Source organism: Misgurnus anguillicaudatus, chromosome 11, assembly GCF_027580225.2.
Source record: "Misgurnus anguillicaudatus chromosome 11, ASM2758022v2, whole genome shotgun sequence".
NCBI classification, from domain to species: domain Eukaryota; kingdom Metazoa; phylum Chordata; class Actinopteri; order Cypriniformes; family Cobitidae; genus Misgurnus; species Misgurnus anguillicaudatus.
The window spans coordinates 328,149-353,879 of record NC_073347.2 but is presented as its reverse complement, the minus strand read 5'-3'; the positions used below and the strand labels follow the sequence as shown (position 1 = coordinate 353,879).

The 25,731-nt window shown below is 37.6% G+C and overlaps 1 protein-coding gene across 3 annotated transcripts in view; it reads left to right on the top strand.

The window, feature by feature from the left end:
* Positions 1-25,731, top strand: part of wdr11 (WD repeat domain 11) — a 344,263-nt gene that overhangs the window by 92,792 nt on the left and 225,740 nt on the right. For all 3 annotated transcript variants that reach the window (XR_012371953.1, XM_073872785.1, XM_073872784.1), the window contains exon 12: positions 11,480-11,586. Coding sequence is in view for 2 of the 3 variants with exons in the window: in XM_073872785.1 (XP_073728886.1) it covers positions 11,480-11,586 (107 nt within the window). In the remaining variant the exon portion in view is untranslated. The remainder of the gene's footprint in view (positions 1-11,479; positions 11,587-25,731) is intronic.

Here is a 25,731-nt window from a genome sequence, read left to right as displayed (position 1 = left end):
CTGGTTTCATGTGTTACTGTGCTGATCAATCTACAGATTATATAGTACTCTAACACAATCCTGAAGTTTTTCAGAATAAAAGTAAATCGGGTTTAATCCTGTCGGGGCGAAAGTAACACTTGCACTGTTTGCATTTTTAACACTGTTGCATTGTGTTAAAAATGTACAACCCCAAATCAGAAAAAGTTGGGACACTGTAGAAATTGTGAGTAAAAAATGAATGGAATAATTTACAAATCTCATAAACTTATATTTTATTTACAATAGAATATAAATAACATATCAAATGTAGAAAGTGAGACATTTTGAAATGTCATGCCAGAGGAGGACCAATGTTTAGGAATAGGAATGTTGTCCCATTCTTGTCTAAAACAGGCTTCTAGTTGCTTAACCGTCTTAGGTCTTTTTTGTCGCATCTTCCTCTTTATGATGCGCCAAATGTTTTCTGTGGGTGACAGATCTGGACTGCAGTCTGGCCATTTCCCCTTACGAAGGGAAAATATATTTACCAATATATTACTTGAAATATATAGTAATACATTGCAATATATTATTTTACTTTCCATTTTCCAATATATTATATATTGGCAATACATGGAATAATATATTGATGGTACATATATTCTATATATGTGTAACATATTGCAGTATATTGCAAAATATACAAATTATTGCCACTTTCAATATATTGTACATGGATATAATATATGTGTTTATATATTTAAAAATATATGCAATATTATATTTATAAATATCTGCAATATTGTATTTCGATTTATATGCGAAAATGTATTAACAATATATGTACAGATATAGTTTCACATATATGTTTACTATATGGTAGAATATATTTCAAATATATGTAAAATTATATGGAAATATACATGAAATATATGTAGATATGTGTTCGATATATTGTGGAATACATTTTAAATATATGTAAAATAAGATGGGAAATATATGTGCATATATGGGAATATGTATTAAATATATATGTACAGATATAGTGTCACATGTATGTTTACTATATGGTAGAGTATATTTCAAATATATGTACAACTATATGGAAATATATATGTAGATATGTGTTCGATATATTGTGGAATACATTTTACATATATGTAAAATTAGATGGAAAATATGTAAAATATATGTGCATATATGGGAACATGTATTAACAATATATGTACAGATATAGTGTCACATGTATGTTTACTATATGGTAGAATATATTTCAAATATATGTACAACTATATGGAAATATATATGTAGATATGTGTTCGATATGTTGTGGAATACATTTTACATATATTTAAAATTAGATGGAAATATATGTACATATTTATTGTAAATGTATGCACAATATGTGTACATATATGAGAACATGCACATACAATGTATGAATATATTTGGGATATATACAGTATATGTACATGAAACATCTAAAATATATAAATACTTAAATATGCAACCTGCAATATACAAACATTTACACCACATATTAACACAGACTGATGGGTAATCTATCAAAAGCCACCTTTATTTTCTTTTAATCAGGCACAGATACTAAACCCAATTTGAGGTACAGAGCTCTATAGGCCTATTAAAACCACAAGAGGTTTTGCAAATGGTCAGTCAAAGGAAATGTGATTGGCTTTACATTACATATAAATGTGTTGCATTGCATTTACATAAATTACATTTTAAAAGAGTGCCATTAAACAAAAAATATACAAAATATAAATTAAAGCAACTTAAATTACCAATGTCCATTTCAAAATTTCAGCAGTGCCATTAAACAATATAAAGACAATATCAATAAAGACAATATCAATAAACAAAATGCACAGACAATAATGAACAAATAAATAATAAACAAACTTTCAAGAAGTTTTGGGAACCGTGAAAAAGCCAAAAAAAAAAAAAAATTGCCAAAAGAACAGTCCATTATCCTGGTTAGGAGTCCACCTTTGTTCTTCACTGATGTAAACCACTTACATACCCATGCTTTTGCTCTTCACCTGGTGTCTTAATGCATTTAGCTTGCAGATTCTACTGTTGATAGATTTTCTGACATCAGCTTCCTTGGCCTTATAGGAAACTGTTTTAAAACAGCATCTGTGGAACAGAACAACAAGGATTACTCTCTCCCTCCTCCTGCTGCCCCTCTTGTTCACAAAAATCTCTCAGAGATGCAATAAAAACTGAAAAGCACCAGCTCTGAAAACTAAATACCTTTTAAAACTTGAAGTTTCCTTGTAGCCTGCTGACATCAGCCTTCTTCTTCTTCTTCTTCTTGAGTTTTACTGGCAGTTGGCAAACAACTTTTAGTGGCATTACCGCCACCTACTGATTAGGAGTGTGGGTCAGGATCATAGGTCAGGACCTATCTATCAGCATCCTTGTTGCTGGTGTCTGTTACACATCCTGTCCTCTCTTCCGCCTGAAACTCAGCTTCCTACTCGAGCATTTTATATTTATATATATATGTATATGTGTGTGTGTGCATATTGCAATATATCAAAGCATATAAAGACAATCTATTACATGTAAAAAATATAGTGCCCTTTTCTTGAAAGCAATATATTTTGTATCATATATACATGTATGGTTTATGCATATATTGCAATATATCAAAGCATATAAAGACAAACTATTACATGTAAAAAATATAGTGCCCTTTTTGTTCTTGAATGCGCAATATATTTTGTCTCATATATACATGTATGGTCTATACATATATTGCAATATATCAAAGCATATAAAGACAAACTATTACATGTAAAAATATAGTGCCCTCTTTGTTCTTGATTGCAATATATTTTGTATCATATATACATGTATGGTCTATGCCTATATTGCAATATATCAAAGCATATAAAGACAAACTATTACATGTAAAAAATATAGTGCCCTTTTTGTTCTTGAAAGCAATATATTTTGTATCATATATACATGTATGGTTTATGCATATATTGCAATATATCAAAGCATATAAAGACAAACTATTACATGTAAAAAATATAGTGCCCTTTTTGTTCTTGAATGCAATATATTTTGTCTCATATATACATGTATGGTCTATACATATATTGCAATATATCAAAGCATATAAAGACAAACTATTACATGTAAAAAATATAGTGCCCTTTTTGTTCTTGATTGCAATATATTTTGTATCATATATACATGTATGGTCTATGCCTATATTGCAATATATCAAAGCATATAAAGACAAACTATTACATGTAAAAAATATAGTGCCCTTTTTGTTCTTGATTGCAATATATTTTGTATCATATATACATGTATGTTTCATATTACAATACATATTATTTCAATATATTGGAAAATATAAATATTAAATCCCATATATGGGAATATGTTGCCTAATATATTACATGATATTTTCCAATATACTGCAATATATTTTTGTTTCGTAAGGGTCAGTACTCAGATCCTTCTACTACGCAGTGTTGACGTTATAATTGATGCAGTACGTGGTCTGGCATTGTCATGTTGGAAAATGCAAGGTCTTCCCTGAAAGAGACGACGCCTGAATCGGAGCATATGTTGCTCTAAAACTTGGATAAACCTTTCAGGATTGATGGTGCCTTTCCAGAAGTGTAAGCTGCCCATGCCACACGCACTCATGCAACCCCAAACCATCAGAGATACAGGTTTCTGAAATGAGCGCTAACAACAACTTGGGATGTCCTTGTCCTCTTTAGTTCGGATGAAATGGCTTCCCATTTCCCACAGTTTTCCACTTTGCCAAAGTCCATTTTAAATGAGCCCTGGCCCGGAGAAAACGCCTGCGCTTCTGGGTCATGTTTAGATATGGCTTCTTGTTTGACCTATAGAGTTTTAGCCGGCAACAGCAAATGGCACGGTGGATTGTGTTCACCGACAATGTTTTCTGGAAGTATTCCAGAGCCCATGTTATTATTTCCATTACAGTAGCATTCCTGTATGTGATGCAGTGCCATCTAAGGGCCCGAAGATCACGTGCATCCAGTATGGTTTTCCAGCCTTGACCCTTACGCACAAAGATTGTGCAGGATTCTCTGATCTTTGGTTGAAATTATGCACTGTAGATGATGATAACTTCAAACTCTTTGCAATTTTTCTCTGAGAAACTCAGAAAACAATTTTTTTGCCGCAGCATTGGGGGAATTGGTGATTCTCTGCCCATCTTGACTTCTTAGAGACACTGCCACTCTGACAGGCTTTTTTATACCCAATCATGTTGCCAATTGACCTAATAAGTTACAAATTAGTCCTTAAAGGCGCAAAAGAGGATGTTTCTGCCGACTGAAAATCCAAAGACCGTTACTGAGTTTTTAAAATAAGCGCATGCGCAAGAACAGCCTCCCTCCTTCACAGCTCATATCTAGGAAACGCCTTCCATAACTCGTGCACGAGTATTTGAACACGAGTGTTTGTTTACCACTGGCATATGCTGTGTCGCGTCAGTGGATTCATTATGTGAAAAGATATGATAATAAACACATAAGACGTAAAGTTAGATCAGTCGACGCTACTCCCATTTCAACTAGCGTGTAGCAGACTGGTCACTGCCTTACAACTACAGTACAAGAACAACGTCGATATACCTGAATAACAGTACAACAATAATTATTCCACAAAGAAAGAATAATCACTGTTACCTGTCGAAGAGAATTTTTGCGACCTCCGCGTCTGACACCTCTCTGTTCCTTCATTGCTCTCCAGTGTTGAAATGTTTCTCCAATAACGACTCTGGTTAGATAACATTCTTCTGACAATTTTCTCCTCTTCTCAGCGACTTAAAAACTCTTTCTTTTGCGTCCTCCTTCGGGTTTCTTCTCTTCCATGGTGCAGATTCGAGGAGGAAAGCAGGAGCGAAAATGAAAACAAACCGAAACTTAAGACGGAGTTTCATGCGCTATGCGCATGCGTCACTCGTGTAACGTTACTGGAGCGCGCACGTCTCTCGCAAGAAACGTAATGGCAGTGATTGACAAGCCAGAGGGCCAATGACGATTGCGATGATTGCATCAACGATTGGCTGATGTTTATAAGGCCCTACCTTATGCACAGATGACATATATTAATTTTATTACTTTCAGTGCGCCTAATAAATAGTCTTTTATCATTTAGTAAAGACAGTTTCAGGTAATATTGCAAAAATGTATTAAACAAACATCCTCTTTTCCACCTTTAAGCTGTTCCTTATATGTACATTTAAATTTTCTGGCCTCTTATTGCTACCTGTCCCAACTTTATTTGGAATATGTAGCTCTCATGAAATCCAAAATGAGCCAATATTTGGCATGACATTTCAAAATGTCTCACTTTCTACATTTGATATGTTATTTATATTCTGTTGTAAATAAAATATAAGTTTATGAGATTAGTTAATTATTCCATTCCTTTTTTTACTCAGAATTTCTACAGTGTCCCAACTTTTTCTGATTTGGGGTTGTATAAAATAATTTCATTATTTTAAAATATGTTTGTAGTTACATATTAACAAGTTTATAGTATGTATATTTACTAAAAACAAGTGTAACACAAAAATATATCTTGTTCTGTTGTGTTACTTTTTTAGGGTAGCTTTTATGTGATTACTTTGTTTCTTGTTTATTGGCTTTTACCTTTGTATGTTTAGTTTTAATACCTGTAATGTTATGTGCTCTTTTTAATTCTTATTTTATGTGAAGCGATTTGAGATGCTGCTTTAAGGCGCTATAGAAAATAAAGTTATTATTATTATTATTATTATTATTATTATTATTATTATTACTTTTGACCCAGCTGTGTGTTACTTTCGTCCCAGCTGAGGGGTCGAAAGTAACAATGCGTTACTTATGTTCAAAGTGAGATTATACTGAAGTTGTTTTACATTTGTTTAAAATTCCACCTGTTATTGATAGACCACACTTGTGAGTTATTTACCACAGCAAAAATATGTCTCTGTCTAAAACATAGTCTATCTCCAAAATAGGGATGCATTGATCCGATATTTTGGATCGTTATTGGGGACGATCTGTGCTTTTTGCTGGATCGGATATCAAACTGACAAGACTGGTCTAATTCCAATACTGTGCATTACCCGTGTTTGTTACTGACAAGCTATTAAAAGGACAAAGTATTATAAAACACCATAAACCTCTTTATGCACTATATTCAAAGTCGTCTTAATACACTCGATAGCTTCATGTGTAGGACCAAATGCACATTTAAAGATATTTTAAGTTCAGGGAAACTCGCAGCTGGGTTAATACACTGATGAAGCGAACGGTTGAAACGCGTCATTTACCCACGCACACACACGATAATGGCAGGCTATTTTAAAGATCTGATTTGATAAAGTCTCAGTAAGCCGTTGGATAGATGCAATTCACTTTATGCTGAGCACGTGATGCATCTATTCTCTTTGTGTTTTAACTAGGCCCAGGACTTTAACGCGTTAATTAAGATTATTTAATTACACAATAAATAACGTGTTAGACATTTTTTAGGCATTTTTGTTGATTATGCTGGAGCACCAGCTAGCGTTCATGACTTCAGACAACAACAAACCACAGTGAACATGAACAAAGAAGCTGATGAGACCGCTTTGGTTGGCCCCGTGGATGGGAAATTTTGTTATAAAAAAACGAACGGATGGAAGTGTTGATAAGAGCATGTTTGTGTGTAAGCTATGCAACAAGGAATTTGCAGCACCGCAGCCTCAAGTATCACCTCAATGCAAAACATAGTAGCTAGTGTGGACGTGGTATACTAAAAATCCATGTGAAAAAAATAACTTCTCAATGTTCTCAGGTCAAATATTTATATGCAATTAAAATGTGATTAATTTCGATGAATTAATTACAAAGTCTCTAATTAATTAGATTTTTTTATCGAGTCCCACCCCTAGTTTTAACAGTTACGAACTTTCCATTGTGTTGCGACGATTACCATGTGAGGATAAGTGCATCAATTCTGCGCACAGGAAGCCCATAAACGTAGCTTACAGAATTATTTAGGCGCATCAATTCTGCACCCGGGATGTACACAAAAGGTCCGGTCAAGCACATTAAAAAAAAGGTGCGAAGCCCTATTGTTTTTGCTCAGATGTATTATTATTAGGGCCCGAGCAAAGAGGAGCAAACCAGAATGGCCTGCACCGAAAGTTGCGAAGCCCTATTGTTTTTGCTCAGATTTATTTATTTATTTTTATTATTAGGGCCCTAGCACCGAGGAGCTGGCCAGAATGGCCTGCACCGAAAGGTGCGAAGCCCTATTGTTTTTGCTCTGATTTATTAGGGCACGAGCACCGAGGAGCAGGCCAGAATGGCCTGCACCGAAAGGTGCGAAGCCCTATTGTTTTTGCTCGGATTATTATTAGGGCCCGAGCACCGAGGAGCAAGCCAGAATGGCCTGCACCGAAAGGTGCGAAGCCCTATTGGTTTTGCTCGAATTTATTATTTTTTATTATTAATTATTTATTAATTATTTTATTTTTTTTAACACTTTTGGGCATTTTGGGTGCCTTAACATACTCGAAAACTCTTGAAATTTGGCACAGACGTCAGAGTCGTCCGTCATTGCGAACAAGCAAAGGCTGGAACACGGGCGTGGCACGGGGGCTCTGTAGCGCCCCCTGTAATGCAAAAAAAAACATTGATGCACTGATCGTGCAAACATGTACGCACATGTACGAGAGTTAGTACGCATATAGATCTCATCGACCCGAACAACTTTCGCCCTCTAACATTTAAGCTCCGCCCAACAGGAAGTCAGCTATTTTGGATTGTTTCAAAAACGCACATGATGAACTTTTAAATACTCCTCCTAGGGGATTTATGCGATTGACACCAAACGCGGTGAACATGATGCCTAGACATTGGAGATGCTAAATTGCGAAGGGATTTTTGATATCTCAAACGAGGCGACAAATTTATGTTGAAATCAGAGAAACAGGAAGTGTCTAATATCTAAGGCAAAAAATGTCTTATTGGGATGCCATGCGGGGTGTTTGTTTGTCTTAAGGTTCCGATCGCATCGATGTGCCTTTTGTGACTCTCGGGTATAGCGCCACCACCAGGCGCCAGGAAGTGTGTCAGTCATGAACTTCTAAATACCTCTCCTATGGAAATCATACGATTGACACCAAACGTGGTGAACATGATGCTGAGACATTGGACTTGCTAAATTGCGAAGGGATTTTTGATATCTCGAACGGTGTTGCCATGGCGAGGCGACAAATTTATGGCGAATTCAGAGAAACAGGAAGTGTGTAATATCTAAAGCAAAAAATGTCTTAATAATAATAATAATAATACCTTACATTTATATAGCGCTTTTCTCAGTACTCAAAGCGCTTTACATATGAACGGGGGAATCTCCTCAACCACCACCAATGTGCAGCATCCACCTGGATGATGCGACGGCAGCCATATTGCGCCAGACCGCTCACCACACACCAGCTTATTAGTGGAGAGGAGGGATGAAGCTTATTGGGATGAAACGCAGTGTGTATGTTCGGACAAGGATTTCGATCGCATCGATGTGCCTATTGTGAGTAACGGGTATAGCGCCACCAACAGGCACCAGGAAGTGTAGCAGTCACAAAAGGTGGATTTCTTGACAGTTGCATGTGGTGAACTTTTAAATACTCCTCCTAGGATTTTCATGCGATTGACACCAAAAGTGGTCAACATGATGCTGAGACCTTTTAGATAATAAATTGCGAAGGGATTTTTGATATCTCGAACGGTTCTGCCATGGCGAAGCGACAAATTCATAGCAAAATCAAAGAAACAGGAAGCGTGTAATATCTAAGCCAAAGAATGTCTTATTGTGATGACACGCGGGTTCTTTGTTCGTCTGAAGATTCTGATCGCATCGATGTGCCTATTGTGAGTCTCGGGTATAGCACCACCACCAGGCGCCAGGAAGTGTGTCAGTCACAAAGCTGGATTTTTTTGACAGTTCCATGCGATGTTCTTTTAAATACTCCTTCAAGGATTTTCATGCGATTGACACCAAAATTGGTCAACATAATGCCGAGACATTGTAGATGATAAATTGCGAAGGGATTATTAATATCTCGAACGTTGTTCCCATGGCAACGCGTCAAATTTTACTTTTATTTCAGGCATATTTATTGCTCTTGGCGTGCTTAGAATAACCTAAAACTTGGCACACACATTAGAGTTGTCGGCTGTTAAGTGTAGACAAACAGGTCAGACATAGGCGTGCCTCTTAAGTGGCTCACTAGCGCCCCCGTTTGTCTAAAATGTGGGGTTTCTTTTACCTACAGTCCCCAAATGGGTCAGTAACAACATTAAATAGCCCCCTGATATTTACCCACTTGATGCACTTGCCCACTGTGCATCGTTTTCTCGGAGGCATTATATAGCGGTAAAATAACGTGCGAGGGCCCGCCATCGCTGCTTGCAGCTATATTTTTTATATATTATTATTATTTTTATTTTTTCTAACACTTTTGGGCATTTTGGGTGCCTAAACATACTCGAAAACTCTTGAAATTTGGCACAGGCGTCAAAGTCGTCCGTCATTGCGACCAGGCAAAGGCTTGAATACTGGCGTGGCACATGGGCTCTGTAGCGCCCCCTGTAATGCAAAATAAAATTGGTGCACAGATGGGCCAAACATGTACGCACATGTACGAAAGTTGGTACGTATATAGATCTCATCGACCCGAACAACTTTCGCACTCTAACCTATTAGCTCCGCCCAATAGGAATCCAGCCATTTTGGATTGTTTCAAAAATGCATGTGATGAACTTTTAAATATTCCTCCTATGGATTTCATGCGATTAACACCAAACGTGGTGAACATGATGCCGAGACATTGCACTTGCTAATTTGCGATGGGATTTTTGATATCTCGAACGGTTCTGTCATGGCGAGGCGACAAATTTACAGCGAAATCAGAGAAACAGGAAGTGTCTAATATCTAAGGCAAAAAATGTCTTATTGGGAAGCCATGCGGGGTGTTTGTTTGTCTGAAGATTCTGATCGAATCGTCGTGCCTATTGTGACTCCTGGGTATAGCGCCACCACCAGGCGCCAGGAAGTGTGTCAGTCATGAACTTTTAAATACTTCTCCTAGGGAATTCATACGATTGACACCAAACGTGGTGCACATGATGCTGAGACATTAGACTTGCAAAATTGCGAAGGGATTTTTGATATCTCGAACGATGATATTGGGATGAAACGCAGCTCTGTAGCGCCCCCTGTAATGCAAAATAAAACATTGGTGCACAGATCGGGCAAACATGTACGCACGTGTACGAAAGTTGGTACGCATATAGATCTCATCGACCCGAACAACTTTCGCACTCAAACCTATTAGCTCCGCCCAACAGGAAGTCGGACATTTTGGATTGTTTCAAAAACGCATGTTATGAACTTTTAAATACTCCTCCTAGGGGATTTATGCGATTGACACCAAAAGAGGTCAACATGATGCTGAGGCATTGTAGATGATAAATTGCTAAGGGATTTTTGATATCTCGAATGCTGCTCCCATGGCAACACGTCAAACTTTACTTTCATTTTCAGGCATATTTAAGCACTTGGCATGCACTTTGGGTGCCTTAACAAGCTCGAAAACACCGGGAATTTGGCACAGACCCGCAGGTAATTCTCAAAGAACCAGCCAGTCTCAAGCAGAGCAACCGGCTACTTCTCCATAAAGCGCTGCTTGAATGATGGGTTTCTTATTTTTCTTGATGATAAACACAACAACAAAACAATCTCGCTTATATTAAACATCATATATGTATATTATAACAAAAACGAGTAAGCACGCGGCTTTTGCCTTCGTCTGGTCAGTCAGCTCGCCTCGCAAACTCTGACAGGAATAAATGAAATCTGACACCTGCTGCTCTGTGACGTGACGCGCGTTCAGCTTCGCTGAATTCAGGCACCAGACACATTCAGTTTGCTTTCTCTAACGAAACTAAATGATTAAATTACACGAAAATATCAAAACGACGGTGAAAGACGGTGTCGCGGTGGGCAAGTGATCTAACCGGTGAGAGGCTAAAGCACCGGTTATCACCGTTTCACCTACTATCGCGGCAAGCCTAGTATATGTGCATCCCTATTCTAAAATTAAGTTTTTCTGAAAAATTTTACTTTCGCCCATGCTCTCCCCTACTGCATATTATATTATTCAAATAAGAAAAAAATGCATTTGAATAACTCCATGTACCCCATTCTAAACTAGATTTAAGAACTGCCATGCTTTTGTTGTTTCTTGATTTTCTGTATTTTCTTTGTTTCCATGTAAAAGTGATTTCGAACAATGAACAATTGTGAAAAGGGCTATATAATTAAAATCGAATATAATTGTTACTATGCAAAATAGAAAATAATTTGTATACATTTAGTATCAAGTAGGAATTTGTACCTACAAATTGGAATATAATTGGTCTCTCTTCTTTTTTTTCTTTATTCTTGTCTTATACAGAGGGATTGAATGGGTTAGTTTAACTAGTTTTCTATCTTTCGCCACCTCTGTTCCTAACAACCTTGGACTTGTAAGAAATGAACTACAGCATGTGGACCTACGCACAGGTAAAAAAACATCTTATTGTGTTTAGATTTGTATATGTGACCCAGTCGATGAAAACCCAGCTAAAGTAATTTTTGTGATTTACTAAACATTTTGTAGAATATATTCATATTAATAGATTTTTTTGAAAGGGCTGCACAATTAAGACAAAAAATCATAATTGTCAGTTATTTCCCCTGACATTTGTATTAACAGTTATTATTTTTATTAATAGTATTAAAATTGTTTTGATTTCATTGTCATTGTTGTTTTATTTATTTATAAATGTATTTATAAATATTTATTTATAATTTTAACATAAAATTTCCATTTCATGTATTGTACTGGATTTAGCCAAAGGCTAATTTTCATCCATAGTCCCCCAGGCAGGTCAATGCTAAAATAACAACAGACAGACAATACCTATGTTCACATACAATAAATAAATACATACACAAATACTGTCAGGGCCATAAAAACATAAATAAATAGATCAGTCAATCAATTTAACTACAACAATCTCAATGGTTACATAATTGGTTCAATTTTAAAAAAGATTTTAACTTCAATTTAAAAAGACCATGAGCTTGACACCCTTTAATATCTTCTGGTAGGGCATTTCGCTGTTTAGTGGCTTTCAGTGCGAAAGATGATAGTCCAAATGCGCAACGACGAAAGAACAAGACGATAGTGAGTGATAGTCTGGTAGATCTCACAGAGGTTTCACAGCGAAGATGAATTAAGTCATGTGTTACAACCGGCTCAGAGTTGCAACATTAACGAGAGGCAACACAGGCGGGCAATTAGGAAAAAAAGACGTTTTATTTAACAAAATAATATATTTAACATGAAATAACCAAATAATCAGTAATCAGTATATGGACCTTAATTGTAGATTCATCCTCTACAATATTAGGAAAATTAGACATTTCCTAGATGAGCATGCTATGCAGGTCCTAGTCCAAGCTCTGGTCCTGTCCAGGCTGGACTACTGCAATGCGCTTCTGGCAGGGCTTCCAGCCTGCATGACCAAAACCCTACAGATGATTCAGAACGCAGCGGCAAGAGTGGTCTTCATTGAGCCAAAGAGGGCGCACGTCACTCCTCTCTTTGTCAAGTTACACTGACTTCCTACACCATGTGCAGAATTATTAGGCAAGTTGTATTTTTGAGGATTACTTTTGTTATTGTACAACTACAGTGCTCTTGCTCAATTCAAAATGTTAACAAACCCTCAAACCTGAACATTTAAGTAGTAAAAGTGAAATTTTGGCTTTCTTAAGAGAATATTTCTATGTACATCATTATTAGGCAACTATTAGTGTGCAGAATTATTAGGCAACTAAATGAAAAACAAAGATTTTACCATCTCACTTGGTCACTTGGCACGCTCCATCACATGCATCAAAGTACTCCACTGCATGACTGGCCAGAGTTGAAAAACTAATGCCATGGCCCCCTTCTTCACCTTACTTAAACCCTATTGAGAACTTTTGAGCTCTTCTTAAGCAGGACATTTACAGTGAAGGTAAACCGTACACCTCTCTGAACAGTGTCTGGGGGGCTGTGGTTGCGTCTGCACAGAATGTTGGTTCAGATCAGATCAAGAAACTGACTGAATCCGTGAATTGAAGACTTGTGACTGTTATAGAAAAAAAGGGTGGCTATATTGGTCACTGAGTTTATATATTCTTTATTTTTTTATTACATGTTTGTTTGTGAATGTAGAGTTTGTTTGTTGTTCTCGCTTTAACGGGTGAAAAATATGGTAAAATCTTTGTTTTTCATTTAGTTGCCTAATAATTCTGCACACTAATAGTTGCCTAATAATGATGTACATAGAAATATTCTCTTAAGAAAGCCAAAATTTCACTTTTACTACTTAAATGTTCAGGTTTGAGGGTTTGCTAACATTTTGAATTGAGCAAGAGCACTGCAGTTGTACAATAACAAAAGTAATCCTCAAAAATACAACTTATTATAATAATTCTAATAATTCTGCACACGGTGTATAGCAGCTCGCATCAAATTTAAAGCTCTGCTCCTGGCTTTTAAAACCACCACTGGGTCAGCTCCCCCTTACCTTCACTTACTTATAGAGCCTTATGTACCCTCTCGATCCCTGCGCTCTGCCACTGAGTGACGGCTTGTTGTGCCTTCTCAAAAAGGGAAAAAAACACTACCGCGTACCTTCTCAGGAGCTGTTCCACAACTGTGGAATGATCTGCCGGTCGTGACACGATCTGCTGACACTGTAGCTGTCTTTGAGACTCGGCTAAAAATCCATCTCTTCCGCCATTACATCACTTTCTAATAACGGACTTACTATCTTTGTCTATTTACCTTTCTCTTTATCTCTTTCTCTATTTACCTTTCTCTTTGTCTCTTTCTCTATTTACCTTTCTATTTATATCTTTCTCCATTTACCTTTCTCTTTATCTCTACATTTCTAAAAAAAAAAAAAATACTAACAAACCCTTGGGTATGTATATTGTGTTGGACTTGATGAGACTATTTCCAGTTCGCTTATGTATTGCTGTTCTTGTGTTGCTAGGATTGCTTCTATTGTTTACCTCACTTGTAAGTCGCTTTGGACAAAAGTGTCTGCTAAATGACAAAATGTAAATGTAATTGTAACACTGTGTGACAACTAACCCCGCTGTGTATAAATGTATTCAATCCCAGCTATCAGTTACTAGGAGTTGCTAACATTTTTCAAAATGGTGTTATGTTTTAGGTAACGAGACAGAGATTAAAATAATATAAGGTTGGATTTGGTGACGTACACACCCAACTCAGAAATCGAAAAAACATAAGATAAAGAATTTTACTTTCATGCCTCCAAAACACTCTTTTCACCAAAAGCACAGATTGCTCGGCCCTGTATAAATATGTGTTACAATTAACCAAGCATAATTTTGTGCCCCACTCACCCCTACTGCATGTCCCTTTAGGAATTAAGTGTACCCAATGTAGTATTGACAGCCTACAGTACATATTTTAATATGTCTGTCACCAGCTGGCTCTGTTATAAAGAGACGCACTGAATAGGTGTTGCAAGTTTCATATGTACATACAGCTACTAAAACGTTCCTATAAAATCATATGGTCATACGATGCAATATCATGTTTTCATTTCTCTTTAGCTTGTCATGCTGTTACTGCATGTAAAAGATCTGCAAAGTTACAAAGCTCAAAGTCCCCAAACCAAACAACTAATTCTATCAAAAAGAGATTGCTGATCCAGGCCTGCCTAAAACAGTGTGATAGACACACCCCCACGTGAATAGGTCACAATGTAGGAATATTTACAAAATGCCATTCAAACTAAAGAAGGCATAGCTTTAGTTAGTGTTGCCACTGCTGCCATGTCGTTACTGTGATATGACCCATAGTGAGATTGTCCTATTGTCAGCCTGTGAAATTATTGATACGAGATACACAGTACACAGGGCGGGGCAATAGTTTACCCATTTATTGATTTTTAAATTTTTTACTCATATATGACAAGCTACTGGTGGACAAAAAAAACAAAAGCTGATTTACTCTAGGGGCAGCTGGCAACACTGTCATGACCACAACCTTCTTAACCCCCTGGGGTCCGACCATTTTGGGACACTGGCAGAGATTTTGACATGCTCTTACATCTGGTCTTTTTTCAGTTGATTTAAAAATATTAATGGCTAATATCACATAACACTGTATTCAGCAAAAACTCTGCTAACATAATATTTAAGTAATATGTGTGTACATGTTTGTATTTTTAAGTAAATTATGTTTATGCGTGGTTAGTAAAATAAAAAAAATCAAGTTGCTGAAATAAGGCCAATGAACACATACTAACTAAACATTTTTTCACCAACAAAAAATACTGGATATTGTAGAGTTGGGAATTTGCTACAGAAAGATGTAAAAACCATTGTACCCATTTATTCACATGAAACAATAAATTGATTTAACTTATGTAAGACACGTTTTTTGTGTAAAGGCAATATGCAACGGAGCATCAATGGTCGTGAATATTGATGTAACTTACACCTGATGAGATAAAGACTGAACCCCCAATGCCTAAATGAGGAATGTTAGAGCTAGAATGAATTTGATTAGACTTAAAGAGAAAATGTTTTGCTTGTAGTTTAATTTCAAAGTGTACAATAAAAACTAAATCTAAATATGAAGTGTCAAATGTAAATTTTACACACATACAGTACTGTGCAAAAGTTTCAGGCCTCCATGCTACCATTAAATTTGTTGTTTTTGCAACTGTATAGTTGTATCATATACGTATAAGTATTTTTCAGTCTTTTTATTAGAATACAACCTGAAAATACAGGGAATGTGTATGTTGTATTAAAAACAATATAAAAGTATAAGCTGAAGTGTCAAGTATTTAGGGTAAACTCCCCTTCCACTTGAGCAATAGCAGGCAGCTGCAGGATCTCTTAAACCTAAATGAAATTAAATTCTAATTTCTAATTCTAATCAAATGACTTCAGGACTTTATTCTTCTCAAAAAAGCTCACGATGTGATTCGTGCAAAGAGAGGTCAGACTAAATACTGACTGATGCCTAAAGAAGTGTACATATTTCCTGTATTTTCTGTTTGTATCTTAAAAAAGTGAAAAATAAATATGGATGGACATTAAAACTTTGCTAAAACAGCAAAGGTGGTGATGGTAGCCTAAGACTTTTGCACAGTACTGTACATGTTAGCAAACATCTTTGTGTCAGTTTGCAAAACAGTTCCTGAAGATACAAGTGAACATCACATGCCTGGGATTTTTAGTCTTTATCCAAGCAAAGCTAAGAAACTGAAACTTTGAGTGATACACAACAGAGCTCTGCTATGAACTGTTACATGAACTTCATGTGGCTCATGTTACCATATCATTTTAAGTCCAAAAAGTGTGAATATGTCACCTAATTTCAACTTAATGGTTTTGTACTGCTGAGAGGGATGCAGACTAGAGCTGAAGATCTTTGCCCGAACCCAACGGGTTCTTTTCTAACATTTTACATGGCTCGGGCCCGGGCTTGCGCTCCGGCTTTGCGCAGTAAATGTGCGGTCAAGTTCAATGCTGCTGGATCAGTAAGCGCAGGACTGCGCTAAAACCATTTACAGTGGATTTAATGATTTTCCTCAACAAAAACATGTAGCCTAATCTTGGTGAGTAAAGGTTTTTCAATGTGTAACTAAAAATTTATTGAGTCTTAAATACATAATTTAGACAGAGGATATAGACTAATGCTGGCATTAATGGAGAGAAGTGCCGAAGCAAATCCTGCGGAGCCTTTATTTAAGAAATACGGCTTTCATTTATACTTTTGCGTCGTCCTCTGCGTCGACGTGCAAACACACGCACATACTGGTAGGCAGTATCCACGTGTGTAACCACAGTAGCAGCGCAACCGTCAGAGAAGAAGAAGCTTGGCATGTTAACCCACAAACGTAGAAGAATTTGTTGTGTATGATTTGAGAAGACCAGCAATGATGGAAGTAAATAAACAGTTTTATTGCAGTTTGAGTTAAATCACTCCTCAACTTGGCTCATCTTTGTTTTCACCGTCGCAAGCGGAAATACCTATGACACAGTTTTTTACCTGACGGGAGGGGTTCTGGTGGACCAATCACAGAGCTTGCGGTCCGCGTAGAACTGACACGCTGTTCAAATTTTTGCGAGGTGCACGTCAGGCTACGCAGAGCTACGGTGTAGAACTTAAGCACGACTGTAAATCGCCCTTTAGTCATAAATAAATAATGTTAAAACCTGTGTAAATTACTCATTCTTGACAAAAGCTGTGTCAATTTTATTTATATAGCGCTTTTCACAATACTTAATTGTTTCAAAGCAGCTTTACATTAATAGAAGCAGTAAAAGCACAGAAAAACGACAGATAGCACAACATAATACACAATAGCATAAGCAGTCAAATTTGCTGCGGCTATGACTCCGCATTATAAGCGAGCATATTACTAATGTAACGTCTAGAAGAGGAAGCTAAGTTAAGCCCAAGAAGAAAAACCCCCTAGGAGAAAAAAAACCCCGGGCTGTTTAGCTGAGGAAATAAAAAAAGTCCTAGGAGGGAAAAACCCTTGGGAGATATTTAAGCAATATCGCTCGAGTAGGAGTGTGATATAGCTCTTTATCATCACGGCTGTGATTAGGCCAAAGGCACAGGCCGTAGGCCGAGTGCCGGAGGCAATCACAGCCGTGATGATATAGAGCTATATGACACGACTCCGAGAGCGATACTGCTTTTATACAACAGTTCGACGGCACACGTTTGAAAAAAGAAAACTAGAAAACAACAACGGAGTTATTTTAAAAGCCTCTTTGTTTGAGAACTACTTCTTCCGCCACGGATTTGAGGGCGGCCAGAATGACAGGTAACACTTTCGGCTGCTTTGAATCTCATAACAACTCAATGGACGGAAAAGCCGTTTCTTTATATTACCTTTTCTTGGTCACAAAGTTTAGTTTTAAGATTAGTTAAGTCGAGAATGTATATGTATTATATTTAAATCTACAGTCGATTAGTAAAGATAGCGCCTGTTTGAACGTTTGCTTAGTGCGATTCGGTACGTATGAGAACCAAAGCATGAGCGGACGTCAGTGTTCACTCGCCCCGCTGACCACCGCCCTCTCTGGGCTACATCTCTGACAGGGATTCCCTGGCTCTCATGTCGGCCTTGTTTGTTTTTGATGTTCAAAAATCAGATCAAATCAGCAGTATTTGGTGTCATGATGAAACTATTACTTGTTTTCTTATTCATATTTAGTGTCTTTTGTGTTGTTATTGTTTTGGCGCGAGGTAAAAGTGAATAAAACTATACTTGTATAATGTTACTATTGCGTTCCCATTTACTCTTAACGCGATACGAGCACTCGATTATTATTAAACTTTGTTCTTGTCAGTACTATATGAAACAGTTTTTTATAAGTGTCAGAGAGATGTTTTTGCATGCTACTTATAAATATATCAATGGCGATATCTCATAACATGTTTTAATAGTCACGTCACGATAAAATAAATGATCAATATCGAGCTAGTGAACTAATGAGACACACGGAGAGTGATTCAAAACAGCGCGTTTGTGTGTGTTGGTTTGTGTGGGCAGTCTTTCCATTCAGAGATGAGCCTGTTTAGAGGACCTCCATTCACTAGGTGGCGGAATGATACGAAAGGTGAAGCGGTTACTGTGCCGTTATCAGTAGAATATTGCACGCCTCTTAGCCAATCAGATTCGAGAACCAGAAAGAACTGTTGTATAAATGTATATACACACATATAAACGGATAAGGAGATAAAGCGGAGATTAAGCGGGTTCTGCCGGTGATCGTTGGTCAGGCATCAGTTGGGCATCACGTTGAAGGACGACCAGTAGATCAGAGGTGTGCCGACTTTCACATCTACCGGAACTGCAGGTTCAGTGGCAAACGGGTCTATATTGCATACTATTTACAAGACCACGAGAAAACGCCAAAATCGCAACCCGACCATAAGTGCCAACCCGTTTGACTAACGCTGGAGGCCCCACTGTCATTGTTAACGCAGGTTCAGTGGCAAACGGGTCTGTATGGCATACTATTCACAAGACACACGAAAGCACCAAAATCGCAACCTGACCATACGTGTCAACCCTTTTGACTAAGGCTGGAGGCCCCACTGTCGTCGTTAATGCAGGTTCAGTGGCAAACGGGTCTGTATGGCATACTATTCACAAGACAAAGAAAGCGCCAAAATCACAACCCAACCATACGTGCCAACCCGTTTGACTAAGGCTGGAGGCCCCACTGTCGTCGTTAATGCAGGTTCAGTGGCAAACGGGTTTGTATGGCATACTATATCAAGCTGTGGTTTTTTAATCAGCGGTTTAATAACTGCTAGTTTGAAAGCTGTTGGAACGTATCCTATTTCTAGCGATGAGTTAAAGATATTTAGAACCGGGGTTGACACTACAGGGAATACCTCTTTAAGTAGTTTTGTGGGAACGGGGTCTAATATACAGGACGATGATTTGGATGATGTAACTAGTCTAGAGAGCTCATCTATTGTAGTAGGTTTAAATGAATCAAGATGTTTGTATGGTAGTCTAGTGTTAGGTGAACTAATGGGTAGAGTGGTGGCTGCCTGGTAGCTACGATGTTTTCCCTAATAGCCGTAATTTTGTTAGAAAAGAAGTTCATGAAGTCGTTACTATTGTGTTGAAGTTTACTATTGGTTTCTGTTTGTTCTTTGTTGCTAGTCAGTTTTTCAACTGTGTTAAAGAGGAAACGAGGGTTATTATGATTCTCATTTATAAGCTTGCTAAGATAGGTAGATCTGGCGGTTTTAATAGCCTGTCTGTATTGTTTAACACTCTCTTTCCATGCTGCACGCCATACCTCTAACTTTGTACTTCTATAATTTCTTTCCATTTTCCTAGATGCCTTTTTGAGGGCTGCGGTGTGATGGTCATACCATGGAGCTGGCGGTTTTTCTTTGATTCTCTTTTTTCGAATTGGAGCAACGGCATCCAATGTGTTAGAACAGACATTGTTTAGGTTTTCTATTACAATATCTAGATCGTCACAGTTATCTGCTACATGTTTAATTTGGGACAGGTCTGAAAGAGTGCTAATAAAGCTATCTTTAGTGGTGGAAATTATTGTTTTGGCTAATCTGTAGCATGTTGTGGATTGAGTGATCCTATCTAGAAGTACAGTGTATGACACAAGGTAATGGTCAGAAACTGCATCACTCTGAGGTGATATTTTGATGTCATTAAAGGAATAGTCTACTCATTTTCAATATTAAAATATGTTATTACCTTAACTAAGAATTGTTGATACATCCCTCTATCATCTGTGTGCGTGCGCGTGGGCGCTGGAGCGCGCTGCGACGCTTCAAAAGCGTTTGGCTTGGCCCCATTCATTCAGTGGTACCATTTAGAGATAAAGTTAGAAGTGACCAAACACATCAACGTTTTTCCTATTCAAGACGAGCAGTCACACGAGCAAGCCTGGTGGTACAAAACAAAACGTAGCGCCTTTCTAAGCGGATTCAAAAGAGGAACTATACTCTATGGCGCAACAGCACCCCTGGGAGCACCTCGACTCGGCGCAGTAACACCTTCCCTCTCCCATTATGAGAGGGAGAAGGGGAGCGGACTTTTCAGGCGAGTCGAAGCACTCCCAAAAGTGCTATTACGCCATAAAATATAGTTCCTCTTTTAAATCCGCTTAGAAAAGCGCTAAGTTTTATTTTGTACCACCAAACTTGCTCGTATTACTACTCGTCTTAAATAGGAAAAACGTTGATGTGTTTTGTCACTTCTAACTTTATCTCTAAATGGTACCATTGAATGAATGGGGCTAAGCTAAATGCTATCGAAGCGTCGCAGCGCGCTCCAGCGCTTACTTGCATGCACACAGATGATAGAGGGATGTATCAACAATTCTTAGTTAAGGTAATAACATATTTTAAAATTGAAAATTAGTAGACTATTCCTTTAATATTGAGTCCGAGTGACAGAATTAAGTCTAATGTGTGCTTACGAGTATGCGTTGGCCCTGTCACGTTTTGTCTAATTTTGAGAGAATTTAGAACATTCATAAACGCACGTCCTAATGCATCTTTTGGGTTATCCACATGAATATTAAAATCACCAACGATAAGAGCTTTATCTACAGTGACTACAAGTTCAGACAGGAAATCTGCTATTTCTTTAAGGAAATCTGCATGGTGGCCCGGAGATCTATAGATTGCAGCTAAGGCAAAAGAGAGCTGTTTGTGGTTATGATCAGTTATTTCCATATTTAACAACATTAGTTCAAATGATTTAAATTTTAGTTCAGATTTTTGGTTTACTTTAAAAATTTTGTTGTATATTGTAGCTACACCACCCCCTCTCCCCTTTAATCAAGGTTCGTGTTTATAATAATAGTCTTGTGGGGTGGATTCGTTTAAACTAATGTAGTAGTATGCTTTAAGCCAGGTTTCTGTTAAACAGAGTGCATCTAAGTTTTGGTCTGTAATTATTTCATTGACAATAGGTTCTTTATTGGTAAGCGATCTAATGTTAAGAAGGCCGAATTTTAACATTCGAGGTTCATCTGTGTATGTGCGCACATTTCAATAATGTCGGGCTGTAAACGGGTTCAGTCTTTTAAAAAGCTGTCAATCAAAATGTACTTTCGGGTTCGGGGCGAATTCTGTCGGGCTTCTGTCATTTCGGGCCTAACTTTTAAGGCCTGATTATAGCTCTAATGCAGACCTATAAGAACGTTTTAACAGCTGTAAGCATATATTGTCCACAGAACTACCACATAAGCTTCCATGCACATAACTGATGGATAAATGCGCATAAACTGTTTAAAAACACGTGGCCTATGGCATCGCGTCCACTTGCACAAGTACTCATATCTCCTCGTGCGTAAACAATGCCATTGCATGTAAACAATAGTGCAATGTATGGAATCATATTACAGCACACACTTAAAATATCCTGAAGAATACATGATAGTGAATTACTGTGTCTAAACTGCACGGCATGTAACGTTAGAGAACTATACACCAGTACACACGCCCTTATTTGTAAACAATGGCAAAGTTTATCAATCCGAAGCCTGCAGTCTAATGAGGTCACATATACAGGCTGAACAGCGCAAGCATAAGCATATTACATAATAGCAAATATAAATGAGGGTGAATGGCTCCCTTCAGGAATATTAACCTCCTCTAGTCGGTCTTCATTTCTTAATCTGAGGTAACGTTAAAGATGAACGCTTCTTTACTTTTCCTCATTGTCCAGACATAACTCTAGATCTTTCTCACGTGTGTGTCATTGACATCACTGAGGCCCAGTTGCCTGCCCTGGAGCAGAAACAAAACTCACTAACTTATTTTTAAATAATATAACTCTTTATTTTTTAATCACGCCGCAAAGAGACTGAGATTACTCTGCTGATTTTTGACATACAGATATGATATATACATAATTTAAAACGTTAAAGTGTCAAGTTTTTTTGTGTCCACTCCAAATTAAAACAGAATGTTGTTTCGCAAAATGAACAAAATAAACATGATGCGCATTCTGTTTTCTCTCCCTCAGTGATGTCCTTTCAGAAACGGGTCATAAAAATTAACTGTAACTTAACACATACTTGTCAAACAAACAAATTATAAATGTCTACATAATGCTTGAAATGTCTACTTTTAAATTATGTAAGTGAAAACAAAAACAGATATTGTAATTTGTTGTTAACTGTATAAGAAGAGGGAGACGTAATGTCTTTCTCCTGTTACCTCATTTCTGAAATGAGCTGAGATCGCCTCGCCCCGCAGTAAAAAGGCAGAGACGATCCATATGTGTAGCTCATGCCCACAGTCATGATTCAGTCTTTCCATTCATTGCTGTGTTGAGTTGTTTTATCTGAGTGTAGCAAACATGACATCTAGTCTCTGTCCATCAAGTTTATAACAAGAACAATCACACTTCTGGCCAGACATTCCTTTGTGCTGCTTTCACAAACAAGACGCAACTGAGTAATAGCATCTATAAACAAACACGAAGTATTGATAAGTTGACCACGCTCATCCCTTGTTGTGTTTGTGCTATAATGATTACAAAACACAAATAAGAGTCCAGACAATATATATATATATATATATATATATACAGTGCCCTCCACAATTATTGCCACCCCTGTTTAATATGTGGTCGTGTACTTCTAAAAATTCTCCTTTTTATTTAAACAACATGCAAACAAAACCCAAATGCAAAAAAAGACAAAAATCTAACCTTTGATTTAAGTACATTACTTTGGTGGTAAAAAATTTACACGTTTAGAAAAAAAAACTTGAAATCATGTGTTCCACAATTATTGGCACCCGTAACAATTCCTATGAAAAATAATTTAAAAAAAGTTTTAAATATATTTTTCTGTAGTTGCTAAGGCGGGTCAGGGTATCTAGGAAGTTTTAATTAGTAATTTATGACTTCCTGTTTCCCTGGAGTATAAATATGACGTGACAAAGAGGTCTAATTCTCTTACCCATTTGTCATCATGGCAAAGACAATAGAACACACCATTCAAGTAAGGCAGATGTGTGTCGACCTTCATAAGTAAGGCAATGGCTACAAGAAAATAGTCACTCGCCTTAACTTGCTCGTATCTACAGTCAGAGGAATCATTAAGAAGTTTAAAACAACTGGAACAGTGACAAACAAGGCTGGAAGAGGTCCCAAGTTTATCTTGCCACAACGCACAGTGAGGAGTATGGTTAGAGAACAACATTTTTTCCTAAGCTTACTGTCACAGAATTGCATCAAAGAGTGGCATCTTGGGGTTACAAAGTCTCCATAACAAATTTTAAAACCTATATACATGCCAACAAGCTGTTTGGGAGGCATGCATGGAAAAAGCCTTTTCTCACAAATGTAAACATCTGGAGTTTGCCAAGCGGTACTGGAACTTTAACTGGGATCATGTGCTTTGGTCAGATGAGACTAAGATTGAGCTTTTATGGCAACAAACACTCTAAGTGGGTCTGGCGTAAAACAAAAGATGAGTATGCCGAAAAGCACCTCATGCCCACCATGAAGTATGATGGAGGATCTGTGATGCTGTGGGCCTGTTTCTTTTCCAAAGGCCCTCAGAACCTTGTTAGGGTGCATGGCATTATGAATGCTTTGAACTACCAGGACATTTTAAATAAAAACACGAGGGCCTCTGCCAGAAAGCTGAAGATGGGTTGTCATTGGGGCTTTCAGCAGGATAATGATCCAAAATATGTGGCAAAATCTACACAAAAATGGTTCAGCAGTCACAAACTCAAGGTCCTCCCATGGCCATATCAGTCCCTAGACCTCAACCCAATCGAAAACCTGTGGGGCGAGCTAAAGCAGAGAGGACCCAGGACAATGGATGATCTAGAAAGATTGTGCAAAGAAGAATGGTCAAAGATCCCTCTCTCTGTGTTCTCCAATCTTGTGAAATGTTATAGTAGGGGATTAAGTGCTGTCGTGTTGGCAAAAGGGAGTTGTACAAAGTATTAATATCAGGGGTGCCAATAATTGTGGAACGCATGATTTCAAGTTTTTTTTTCTAAACGTGTAAATTCCCCACCACCAAAGCAACGTACCCAAATCAAAGGTTGGATTTTTGTCCTTTTCTGCACCTGGGTTCTATGTTGTCTAAATAAAAAGGAGAATCCCCAGAAGTCCACGACCACACATCAAACAGGGGTGCCAATAATTGTGTGTGTGTGTGTACCTGGTAATTATCACGTTGTGGGGACCAATTGTCCCCACAAAGATACCAGTATTTTTGTGACCTTGTGGGTACATTTTGACGTCCCCACGAGGAAACAAGCTTATAAATCAAACATAAAAATGTTTCTTGATATTGTGAAGTAGCAGAAATTTTTCTGTGATGGTTAGGGTTAGGGTTTGGTTTGGGTTAGTGAAAGGGAATAAAATATGCCGTTTGTACAGTATAAAAACCATGACGTCTATGAAATGTCCCCACAAAACATGGAAACCAAAGTGTGTGTGTGTGTGTGTGTGTGTGTGTACCTGGTAATTATCACATTGTGGGGACCAATTGTCAATTGACATTTTGATGTCCCCATGAGGAATCAAGCTTATAAAGCAAACAAAATGATGTTTCTTGAAAATGTAAAGTAGGAGAAGGGTTTCTGTGATGGTTGGGGTTAGGGAATGGGGTAGGTAAGGGGAATAAAATATACAGTTTGTATGGTATAAAATGCATTACGTCTATGGAATGTCCCCACAAAACATGGAAACCAGAGTGTGTGTGTGTGTGTGTGTGTGTGTGTGTGTGTGTGTGTGTGTGTGTGTGTGTAAAAGTTGAAAAGTCTTGTCAGAACATGTTTAGAATGAATTTTGTGGACTTATATCAGTGACTTTTGCTTTTTCAAAAACCATGCACAAACATTTTTCTCTCAAATACAAAAATGTACATACATGTTGCTCACATAATATTGTAGCCCAGTTTGTGCTGAACACAGTGTTTTGAGACTTTGCCATTATTATGTTTTAAGCAACTGAAAAAAACGCATGTCAGTTTTGGTCAAATCTTTCCCAGGGCCCTAAAAACCCCTTAGACCTCAGAGGTAGGGGTGTGCCAGTTTCAGAATTGGTGATAACGGTTATGATGCGA